Raw genomic sequence first — 13077 nt, forward strand, 5'->3', positions numbered from 1 at the left:
TAACAAATGATATAATTCATTATATGGAACAATCAGGGCACCATCATACACTAGATCGTCCCCAAAATGGCAGAATTAATCTAACTTCGGTCCTATCTTTATTCATTAGGGAACGTTTTATGTGCCTCATACAATTAATATCGGCAATTTTTCATTTACTCACATTTCCATTATTTTTTGGATTTTAAGATATGTTATTGGTGCTTCAATAACAAAATTCATTGTAAATCATACATCCGTTTTTGTGATACTTGACAAACTCAAATTGTATGATTCATCAAGAAGAAATGATCCCGTTGAGGACATGCGACAAAATGCCCAACCGCTATTAATGTGACAAAAAAGACAAATATAGATTAGATTGGTCGATGTATGGAATTTCAGAATCTCTCAAGAGGTGATCATAACATAAAAAAAAAGTCAATCCTTCCCTGCCGGACCCACTCCACTAAGACCTCCGGAAAGCGACGGTCCTATATTATTTTTGAAATATCAGCTTAAAACGAGAAGAGTAGTTTGATCGAGCAATATTTAAAAACCGCCTGAAATTGAAAATTGCGGTATGAAATGCTAACATCAAGCCGTTTTTCAATTTCAGGCGCTTTTTAAATATTGCTCGCTTTAACTATCTTAAATATTATCTTTCCCGTTTTAAGCTAATATTTCAAAAGTGATATAGGACTGTCTCTCCATGGGGGTCTTAGCATAGCTGATCTGGTGGGGAAGGATTGCCTTTTTTTTTTGTGTTATGATCTCCTCTTGTGAGATTGTGACATGTCGTACATCGACCAACCTAATCGCTATAATTGCCTTTTTTGTCACATTAATAGCGGTTGGGCATTTCGGCGCATGTCCTATAATTGTCTGTTTAAAAAGTCAGATCAGTAAGGCTAGCTTGGAGGTCGGGAGTGGAGGGTTTCATGCTCCAGTGTGACGTTATCCATGTCCTCTCAAAAAATATAGTTAACTCTCATGTCTTTCTCAGGCTTCTACAAAGCATCTGTCCAATGATATACACTGTAAAAGATACTGAAGGCGAGTTTATTTATGTATTTACTTTCTTTTTTTTACGAATCTTTACGAACTTGGATCATATGAAATTCTATTGCTTTTCCACATCCTTTAAAAATTATAAGATTAATATTTTTAATTTGTTGTTACAGATGGCTTGCCGTGACCCAGTTCGAAGCGACGGACGCCAGGAAGGCGTTCCCCTGCTTCGATGAACCAGAGATGAAGGCAAAGTTCACAGTAAGACTAGCGCACAAGAACAATTTTAAAGCAGTCAGTAACATGCCACTTACCAAAACAGTACCCTAGTGAGTATATAAAACAATGGTTGAAAACTCTTAATATGTCAAAATGTACAAGTAGTTTGTAAATATCAAAAATCGATCAGTAGAAAAACTGACACGATGCACTTGTTTCTAATGTGTTTAATACAAGCAGCTATATCTAGCTCAAGGGAAGGTAATAATTCTGTGGCTTTCTACTAAACGTCTATGTTTTTAATCACCTCCAATAAAAATAAAATACATTTTATTATTACTATAATTTTGCAAATTCGGTGATCAATTTTCTTGTGCAAAGTTCTCTTCCCTAGAAAACAATGATTCTTATCATACCTTCCGCTAGTAGTGATCAAATGTTTTGAAACTTCCCCAACCAACAATAACTTAACAAAATGCAATACCTGTAGATTGGTATTACTCGAAAATAATACCAATTCATAAATTAACAGTTAAACGAGTTTTACAAAAACTAGATTTCATTGCATTATAAAAGAGATAAAAATATCATAAAGGAAACTCTTCCTTCACTTTCGAATGACTTCCAGTCTTTGTAATCGGGAATTATTGAACCTGGATCAAATAGCACCATGATTTCACTTCAACATTTCGAAAATCTTTGGCTCTTATATATGAACATATAAAAAGTGATCTATAATTTACTTTTATTTTTTATTGAAAGTATACCATAACAGGTTATTATTCAACATTCTTCAACCAAAGAATAATCAATTAGCATATTGTTCTGTAATATCAATGTATTTAAGCAATGAAAAATGAGACAGAATCTAAATCATATTGATCTTCCTAATCTAGCGAGGGTAAAGAAAACTACATGTGGAGCCATTTCGAAGATAGTGTTCCAATGTCCACTTACCTCGTCGCCTACCTGGTCAGCGAGTTCGAATTCAAGGAAGCACCTGCACGGCACAACAATGTCACCTTCAGGATCTGGAGCAGGAAAGACGCCCTTTCACAGACTGAGTTCGCCCAAGACGTCGGACCAAAGGTTCTCGAATATTACGAGACATATTTCGATGAGAAGTACCCTCTACCGAAACAGGATATGGCAGCTATACCAGACTTCAGCGCCGGAGCCATGGAAAACTGGGGTCTTGTCACCTACAGGTAAATAAGCAAATGGTTTGTTAATTAATAGTGTTCTAAATTCTTTTAAGGAGCTTCGGGAATACTAAGATTAATCATTACAACAATAGACTATAAAGATGATTTTCCCGAAACTAGACATATTAAAATCATGAGATAGTTGACTGTGGATGACTTAGACGAGGAGAAGATGGTTGGAATGTGCTAAATAAGTTACTTCAACTTGTTTGTCCTTTAATTTGACCGCATACCCCAACAATCTTCTCCTGGTATTGGACATATTAAATGTTGGATATTCCTGTAATATTGACGTCTCGGCGATTTTTCTTGTTATTAATTAAACTGTAAATTTTTGAAACAATGGGATCCAGTTTCTCAAGGAAAAAGTTCATTACTAGTACAATAATTGAAATCCAAGAAAATTATACTTGAATTGAAACTATTCAAAACTGAAAAAGAAAATGAAATATTTTCAATACGTGATATACTATAACTTTTATAAGCCTCTCTCCATAAACTGTCATCTTCTATTAAGAGGGGCTAAGAAGGGTGGGTGGAGAAATCGGTCGGTCTCAGCTTTTTCTTATTCCAACTCCAATCTCTATTTTACGTTTTTTCTCCTTTAATAATTCATTAATTATTTTAATATATTTTATTTATCAATTTCTATTACTACAAAGAGTGAGAGCTGGATAATTATTTCAAATAAATAATATTAAAGGTGCTTTGGATTAAGATTTTTTTAAAAATCCGCTTTTAAGCCTTCCAGGATATTTCAATGAAGTTATGACCTATCTAATACTAATTGCTATTCAATTGTACATTGAAGTACTGGCTTAAACACAATACATGCAATAAATACAATGCACACCCTGGCACGGCACATAGTATTTCCATCGAGAACTTGAATTAGAAATTTTTCATGATTACAATACTTTCCCTTGCTATATATTTCATATATATCATCCTTCCCCACTGGACCCACCCCACTAAGACCCCCAGGGAGTGATGGTCCTGTATCACTTTTAAAATATTTGTCCATATTTCCCCGCCATTATCTTCATAATTATAGTGTGTTTGCAAAAAGAAATCATCTATCTAATAAGTTACTATTTTCTTTATTTTTGGGTCCAAAAATCTAGGAGGGAGCCACGGCTCCCCCCTGTCCTCTATGCCAACGCCCATGTTTCTCGAGAACTATTAAACGTAAATAGCTCTATTATGGCTCATATTTTAGAAAATTTACTTTACTTTAAATTATGTTCTCTTAGGTTGTTAGTGTTATAAGTATTTTTAAATATACAGAGGTCTGAATGAAAAATTAAATTTGTTTAACATTTTGAAACAATCACCACTTTTAATTCCCCCTAACTATACTAGGCAGACACATCAATTTTGACTAGTAATTATTCCTAGTTTTCATTAAAGTAATAAAAAATTGGGGTGAAATAACTTTCTTTTTTCTCCTCTTGAACTATTATCCTTCCCACTGTTCTTTATACATGTGAGACGTGGCCTCTTACACTAAGGGATGAACAGCGTATTTGGGTTTTCGAAAATAAAGTATTGCAAAAAATATTCGGACCAAAAAAGGATGAATTAACGGGAGAATTTAGAAGATTACACAACGCTGAATTAAGGGACTTACACCCGGTAAATATAATTCAAGTTATAGAATTGCGGCGTATAAGATGGGCATGTAAGGTTGTAGGGCTTAGTGACGAGTGGATCTCTGGAATGTTTTTTTTTTAGGTTTATAAGATTAAATCACTAATATGATGAACTATTGTAATTCTTTCTTAATTTAATTACCTCCATTATAAAAAATAATGGCTGACAATAATTGGTCATTTGGTACTTTTTGAAGTACCCAAAAAAGAATTTTATTGATTCATTTATTTTTTTCATGGTAGCCTCTGTATGACTACATCCTCTTGTTGCATATTATTTACAGACATAACAGATATATCATGTAAGATTTTTTTATAAATTTAATTTCCTTCATTAATCATTCATATTCACTGTTGTCTAAAGTATATTTCAAGATTTATTGAGTCTATTACATTTAAAGTGTTATTGTTTTAGGGAAACAGCATTGCTATATGATGATAAAGCCTCCTCCAAAGTAAGCCAGCATCAAATTGCTTATGTCATAGCTCACGAACTGGCTCATCAGTGGTTTGGCAATTTGGTTACAATGAAATGGTGGACTGATCTATGGCTAAATGAAGGATTTGCTACATATGTAGGCACATTAGGAGTTGAGAAGGTATTTTATTTCTATTCATGATCAGCTTAATATATTTCTCTACGTTTTACAAAACACACATATATATATAAGACTTTTTCTAAATCAAAAGGAGAAATTATAGTTTATATTTCTTCAGTTTATGCAGCGCTTGTATAAATTCATAAATATGCAAAACTAATTAATAATATTTTGTTGTCTACAAGCTCTTTAGGACAAAAAATAAGAAGTGTCTACATTTAATTGATCTGTTGATTTTTAATTTATTGAATTAATTTAAAAATTCCTAATCCAGTACTGTGTGTTACAATTTATAAATTGGAAATTTTTCTTGAAAAATATAAAAACTGAGAGGCAGCAAAAGTGGCCACTGCTTCATTTGTTCTGATTTCCAAGCAATAAATGAATTTATACAAATAAAAGTAGTCTTTTACAATACCTCACTTTCCAGCCACAACTACCAAGTAAAGACATATATTCTAGGGTATGATAACACATTTCTATCACATTTGAACTGATTTTCATTAGGATTTTACCTGTAGAATAAAAAAAAATTTTTTATTGGTATGTTAATAAAGTAGTAGTTGTCTGAGCTATCAAATGATTTAATACAACTTAATTATATCCTTATAGGTAATTTAAAACATTTATACATCAATGTTTCAGTTGTTTCCAGAGTGGGGATACTTGAGAGAATCTGTGTTAGACTTTGCTCGTTTTGTTTTTGATCTTGATTCTTTGGTTTCTTCACACCCTGTTTCAAAGAAAATCGGTCATCCAGATGAAATCAGTCAAATCTTTGACACAATTTCTTACAAGAAAGGTATTTCTAAACTCATTTAACCATAGTTTTTTTTCTCTTTGAGAATTTAAAATTTAACATGGAAATATTTTGTAAGCAATGTATAAATAGAAATATTTTTTATGTAATATATATAGAAATGTTTTATTTTTTTTAATAGAACTATATTTAGGCCCAAAAATATTAGTTCATCTAAAATCATTTCAAACTATTAGTCAATTTATTTTGTGTGAAAATATCTCTTTTTGTGTAAACAGGAGAAACAAAAAAATAATAAAGCAAATCAGATTTGTTTTCTCAAAAAATAATATGGACAACTTCTATAGTGAGTTCATCTAGCTATTTATACTTCAACTTAACTATGAGTTCATCTCCCTTCTCTAATATAAACATGTAAACTGTAAAGAATAAATTTGGCCTCAGAAAAAAATGTCATTCCTGCCATATAAGTTATATTACGACAAAATTTCAAGATAAAAAATATAAAAATGAATACAGAATGAATTAATAAAAATAACTTTTAAATTTTCATGCTCTTTCTTCCCTTCATCAACTTCAACAGTGAAGCACACTTCCACCTCCACCTCAAGTTGCTGCTCTACAGGTTAATTTGTAAATGAATTTAATAAATTTATTGGTGCATTTTCTACAAATGTGATATTTGCCCAATTACTGAGTATGGCTTGTACAACAAATTAAATTCCTAATCCATCCTTAACTATTTCTAATATAGTCCAGGTTTACAAGTATTATAGCAATTTCATTTGAATGAATAGTTAAAATGAAAAGATAAAGATTGCTAATGTGTTTAATGAGTGCCTTAATGGGACTGGAATTGCTCAGTAGCCAGCATAATCAGTTTTAATGCTATCAAATATATTTGTATTTAGCTTTTGAGGTGCAACAGAAGAGTGAGACTACATATTTTCCTACTAAAACCAATTGATAATAGTGAAACTAACATAATAATTAAGTGCAGTTTTATTCGGAAAAAAGTAATGTAAAAAGTTTTTTTATTCTTATAATATATACTTACTATGACTTTTAGAAATTGAGGTTTTAAGGAATATTATAATTGGATTTAGTTAAGAAAGAAAAATAAGATATCAATGTTAATACTTTTCATCTCTAATCTTTAACTGAAATTATGAGAGCTTCCTTTTTCCTCCAGGATGTGTAATCTTACGAATGATGCACCTATTCCTTGGTGACTCATTTAGAACGGGCGTTACCAAGTATCTGAAAAAGCACAAATATGGAAATGCTGAACAGGATGATCTCTGGGCAGCACTAACCGAGCAAGCTCATGCCGATGGAAGCCTGGACCAGAGCCTCACCGTAAAGGAGGTGATGGACACTTGGACTGTACAAACTGGATATCCACTAGTCACTGTCGTAAGAGACTATGAAAAAGGAACTGCTAAACTCACTCAGGTCAGCTACAACATAGCCTTTTACATTTCTGATTTTGAATGAATATAGTAATATTAATTAATTTGATAGATATAACCAAAGCACCATGAAATCTCAATTGCCAACTGAATATTTCTTGATCCCATTAAACAGTTAATTTTCCCAATAACACTTTTATCTAAAGTTTAATATAATTACTATATATATAGCTTTATAAATATACTATATATGTTGTTCCATGTTTCACCAATCTATGTAAATTTCAGTTTTTAAGTATATTGAAAATAGCTAAAATTTACATAAAACTCAAAAATGTTACTACAAAGCAAAATTAATAATCCAATTTTTATTTTGTATAACTATTTGGCTCAATATTTTAAAATTAATTACAAAACAATAAATATGGACTCTGTTGGAGTGTTTTAAAATCATCAAATTGATTATCTAAAAAAAATAATGGGTTAACAAAGTGATTTCCTATCTTTGTTACCAATACTGCAAAGGAGGAAATCACTATATTTACTATCATGGTAGTACTGTTGCTATATTCAGGATAGCATTATATTTGACAGTTCATTGTGTGTCAATATAGCAACTACCATGCTAATGTTACCAACATTCAGGAGTTAGGTGACATTCATGAGCTTTTGAAAATTTGGTGTTGTTTTTACAACAAACAATTAAAGTTTAAATTGCTATTTCAAATTAACCTGCAAGTCTTCGGAACAAGTTACATCAAGTTTCAAAGTTGGTATATTTTTACAATTTACTTTTGAAATGACTGAAAGTAACAGTAACTTTCATGAATTGTACATTTGTTTATATTTATTTGTTGATGAATAAAAAGGTTCAACTTGCTTTTAAGAACTCTCGAAATATTCAATTATAGGCCATTAATTTTTTTTTCTGCTGGAAAATAAGCCATTTCCTCAAAAGTTAACATCAAAGACTGAAGACAAGAAATGTGCATTATCTAAAAATGTTTACTCATATAATATAATTATAATGACCAATGTGATAATTACTAACTGTTTTGTGCTCTGCTCTATTTTTCAAATTTTTAATTCAGAAAAATATTTCAGTACAAAATTCCTCATCATCATTACCTCTTATTACTATATTTTAATTAATATCTTATTTACAGAAAAGATATTTGCAATTGAAAACAGAAGGTCCCATCAATGACACCTGTTGGTGGATACCAATTACCTACACTACTCAGGATAAACTCGACTTCAAGGACAACTCACCCAAGTTGTGGATGAACTGTGCTAATAGAGACACTGTCGAACTGACCAAGTTGGATCCAAATTCATGGTTGCTGCTCAACATTGATATTGGGGGTAATTAAAAATTTGTATATAAAAAATGCACTATTTGCCTTTTTCAGTATTGCTGTTTTTATCTTTTTGCAGTATGAGGTCTATAGTATAAGGCAATCATTGAGATCAATGGTATTTTTTATTAAAAATTGATTCAATGTTTATTGTCTAAATCACATTATTTATATAAGAGATGATAAAATAAAAAGTCTACATATTTTATGTATATGTGTATACTCCAGATTTGTTATTCGTTTTTTTTTTTTTCAATCCCCTCAACTTAGTCTCAGGTTTTGTAATCTGCATTTTTAGGAGGATATATCTATAGGATCTATCTGCCTAAAAATCTAATATTCTTTTAAAAATCAATTATATTGCCAGTGTGTAGAATATTCTTTAACTAAAAAGATACTGTGAAACCAGCTTTTTATAAAACCTCTGATGAATCTTTACCATAAGTTTAATCTTTTTAAATTATTGATCCTTTTAATCTTTTTAATTATTGATCCTTGAATAATGATGTTTAAATATATTAGGGTTGCAAACCACTACTGCTGCTGTTCCGAATAAGAGTCTGTTCTGCAAAGTTATTTTTATTTTGTAGCAAAATAAATTTTGAACTTCCTTCTCTGTTAGTAGCCCAGCTAGCAGGTTTTTTTTTTCTACAGTGCACCAAACAGAAGATAGTGTAAACAAAAAATGGATTTTGAGCACCATTATCACAGATTATAGCAATTCCTGGAGAAGTTGCTAGTGAACTTTATATCTTTTATATTATGTCAATATATAAAATATTACGAAATTTCATTTCTCCTGCATTTGTTTCCCTCCAACCTCAATTTCAGAGCCTTCTTGCTTGGGTTGTTGGTTAAGAACATATTCTAACCAGAGAGGAAAATTAAAAATCAATTCTGCTAAAAAATAAAAATCAACTGCTCGGAACAGAGAGAGGTAAAATTAACTATGATGCCTCAGCTACAGTTGAATAATTCTAATAAGAATACCCTGGCATTTATCCAAATAAGCAATCATTGGTCTGTTGGATATTCGATATGTTTTCAAATAAAAACATAACAATATTTAAATTTCAAATATAATTATTACTATCTTAAATTTTAACTTTTGATCTGAAATATATTAGTGAAATTTGATTTTTCCGACAGGACTATACAGAGTGCAATATGATGATCAAAACTGGAAGCTTCTCAGTGATACTCTCAATTCTGATAAATACAGTGATATATCCATAACCAATAGAGCTGATATTGTGATGACCATTCTTGACTTGGCCTGGACTGGTGACATTGCCTATGAACAAGCAATCTCTCTTGTCAATTATTTGGCCCGAGAAAAGGAATGGTTACCATGGAAAACAGGACTTAATAAGTTGGGTGCTCTAAATAGAATACTCAGTCGCACTCCAAGCTATTCATACTTTAAGGTAATTACCAGTCATGAAACTTCTGAACTTCCAGTATTACTTGTTCTCTGTGTGTTTGAATGCCACTACTTTGATATAATCTATGTTAGTAGATAAAAATTTATAACCATATTAAAAATATTTATAAATTTTCAGGAATTTATGACTAAATTGATCTCACCAATCTATCAGGAGTACAACAAACTGACTGAAATTCCAGAGCAGCATGATAAGGTTAAACTACACATTGCAGTTTCAAAATGGGCAGTTGATTTAGAAATAGGAGACTCATTGAAGCAAGTCCAGGAGCTGTTTGCAAAATGGATGCAAACAGAAGATCCTGACAAAAATAACCCGTAATAATCATTCTTCGCTTATTTTATTAATTTTTTTTAAGTCATTGCATCATAGCTTGCTTAAATTACTGATCTAACTTCTGACCATTTTAAAAAATATGATTACTTGATGAAACTGTTAATTTAACAATTATTTCTTGTTCGATTGATTTAGAATTCCAAAAGATCTGAGGAGTAATGTATACTGCAATTCTGTCTGGTATGGTGGACCCCACATTTGGGACTTTTTATTTAAGCGTTACCTGAATTCAAATGTAGGGACCGACAAAAGTACTATCATGTATGCTCTAGCATGCAGTAGAGATATCTGGATTCTAAACAGGTATAGATGAAAAGTTATTTATTCTTTATACATATGTGTGTTTATAAATAGGTATAATTTATTTTGTAATGATTTTATCCAAATTATTACTTAAATTTTCTCATTAATAATTAAAAATTGCCAATAAATAAAATCATCATTTCTATTTGCTGATAAAAGCCTTTTTTGATTTTTGTTAGGTATTTGGAATGGTCAATTGATGAAAATTCTGAAGTTAGAAGGCAGGATAGTGCTTCTGTATTTGGAGCCATTGCCAGACAGAATATCGGCTTCTATGTAGCTTGTGATTTTCTGCAGAGGAGGATAAAAGATATATTCCTTTAGTAAGTGGTTTATTATAAAGAGAATATCAAACGTCAAATATTTATAATACATATTATTAATTACATTAATTACTATATTGTTTCATAGTATGCAACAAATTAAATATCAGAATCCAAATATGCCTATTGGCTTCTCTCATTTTGCTCTACATTTAACATTTTTTAAAAAGATTATATCAGCATCACTCAAACATTCAGAGCATTTGGTCAATCTCATTAGAATATTAGAAATCAAATAGTGTGTTATAGAGCTGGTGACGCTATTGTCGAGGTGGTTGTATTAGATTTGACTCCAATACAGAATTGATAGGTATTTTTGACTAGATGGCCTTGACAATGCTTGTTTAGTATAGGTAAGGTAGTTGATTAGGAGGTGAATAGATAGGATGAGGCTAACAGGGTAGAGCCATAATTTCTCTAAGGAAGGTATCCTCGTCTTACCGGGAACTATTCCTGTAGGTACAAAGGAGATATGCAGGAGAGTAACCAGCCACCAGGTCATGCAGGAGGGTGACATCGTCCTAATGGGTGCTATTCCTGTAGATATGAAGGAGGTATGTAAGCCCAGAGGGTAGCTAGCCACCAGGTCCTACAAAAGGATAGAAGGTGGAGGAAAGAGGTGACCAGAAGGGAGTAAGCGTGAAGTTAGACTCTTCATATCAAAAAATAAGTTAGAAAGAATATACTGAAAGTCTTACTTGTTGTCCCAAGTGATACTGTTATATTTTTTTTTTTTTTACGATCCCTCTAAAACAGAAAATAAAACATGACTTAGTAAATTGCATGCAATGTTACATGAATCAAATTAAATACAACCTTTTTCCACCATTGGTGCTTGAAGGTATACAGTGAAATACCTGATAGATAGCATTGCTACACTATCATACCCCCAAATCAAGATCAATAAACAGTTTTGTAATTCATAAACATTGTGGAATTTTCATAATCAGTTAATAATAATTTTCTTTGAATATCATTATCAACTGGTTATGACTGTACAAGTATATAATATATCTGACAAATCATTCTCATCATCTCTCATTTTATTCTTATTTAGTAACCTATTTGCAGCTGATTGTACTGGTATTTGGCCAGTGATGGGTCACACTGTGATTAGAGTGATTCCAGCTGGGTTCAATGGGACATGCTGGGGGTTCTAGAAATGTAGAAATAGCACTCTCGGTTCATGAGATATTTAATATTAAACATAATTATCATATTTAAAAAAAAAAAATTTTTTTTGTTTTCCATCTGAGAGAAAGTCCCAACCAATTCCCTCTGCAACATGTATTAAAATGTGGAAACATTATTTTTTTGTAATTCATTCAGCCTGCATTAATTACTGTTCTTTGTTTCAGTCACTCAAGCAAAAGCCAGAGGCTCAGTAGATATATAGAAGTTTGTGCAGATAATATTATATATGAAGATGAATTGAAAAAGGTAATTGAGATTAATTGATTTAGGAAGTTAATTATAACTTTTATATTTATTAATAATAAGAGGTACATCAATATACAGTATTACTCATATGTTTTGTGTTATCAATAATAATTTATGTTTCTTTTGTTTAACAGTGGAAAGAATTCATTGCTGCTAATAAAGAGTACCTGAAGGAAGCACAACTTGCTGCTAACCAAAGTATTGAAGCAGCCCTTGCAAACACCAAGTGGTATACCAACAACTACAAGACCATCACCAACCTCTTGAAATCCTGACAACTTCAAGTCAGCTGTGAACAAAGGCTCCCCAAAAGTGGGTCATATCAACTCATCAGTGAACCAGTGGTTGTTGCTGTCATAGGGAACTGTTTTTTAATTTATAACACCTAAAACTTTTATGTATTAAACAAATAATTAAATCATTAGATAATATTTATTAATAGATGCGTTTTATAGGATAATTTTTTTGGTAATTGTTTGGAAAAATATTTCATAAAAAAAAAAAAAAAAAGAAATTAGATGTACAAACTTTTTACAAATATCACATATTTTCCTAGTTTTGTAATTAAGATATGTATGTAATACATAATCTGCTAAGTACAAATAAGATTCATTAAAGAATAAAAAGAAAAACCTATGAAAATTATATGAGCGTGAATCTCTCCACAATCAATATGCATTTAAATAAATTTATGAATTTGTAAAAATATCCTATAACTTATAATGTATAAATAAATTTGGTATGTTTTAAACTATTTATTCCTAATTTTATAAAACCAATCCATTTTTCATATTCAAATTTTTCCTACCATACTGTTCTACAAACATTTACCACTTTTTAACCTTCCTTGTTTTTATAAATTAGCTTTATTACAGTTTATTTAAAAATAAAATAAACTTATACAAAGTCCTTACCTAAACTCAAGCTCTTCAGTTTAAATAACTAAACTTTAGACCGTTTTATTGACTACTGATATTATTACATAGTGATTAGTAATGGATAAAATTAGTTTTACAATTTTTTTATGATTTTATA

At 30.9% G+C, this 13077-nt stretch overlaps 1 protein-coding gene across 5 annotated transcripts in view; it reads left to right on the forward strand.

Annotated features, from left to right (window-relative positions):
• Positions 1-12796, forward strand: part of LOC106683351 (aminopeptidase N) — a 64705-nt gene extending 51909 nt beyond the window's left edge. For all 5 annotated transcript variants that reach the window (XM_067051541.1, XM_014424755.3, XM_067051540.1 and 2 more), the window contains exons 4-15: positions 1164-1319; positions 2106-2417; positions 4482-4665; positions 5311-5467; positions 6618-6880; positions 8004-8202; positions 9345-9622; positions 9758-9957; positions 10112-10279; positions 10459-10602; positions 11961-12042; positions 12177-12796. In XM_067051541.1, the coding sequence (XP_066907642.1) occupies positions 1164-1319; positions 2106-2417; positions 4482-4665; positions 5311-5467; positions 6618-6880; positions 8004-8202; positions 9345-9622; positions 9758-9957; positions 10112-10279; positions 10459-10602; positions 11961-12042; positions 12177-12317 (2284 nt within the window). In that variant the 3' untranslated portion in view covers positions 12318-12796. The remainder of the gene's footprint in view (positions 1-1163; positions 1320-2105; positions 2418-4481; positions 4666-5310; positions 5468-6617; positions 6881-8003; positions 8203-9344; positions 9623-9757; positions 9958-10111; positions 10280-10458; positions 10603-11960; positions 12043-12176) is intronic.
• Positions 12797-13077: the final 281 nt, after the last annotated feature.

The sequence above is a fragment of the Halyomorpha halys genome, unplaced genomic scaffold, assembly GCF_000696795.3.
Source record: "Halyomorpha halys isolate HHAL.00 unplaced genomic scaffold, Hhal_1.1 Scaffold478.1, whole genome shotgun sequence".
Taxonomy (NCBI): Eukaryota; Metazoa; Arthropoda; class Insecta; order Hemiptera; family Pentatomidae; genus Halyomorpha; species Halyomorpha halys.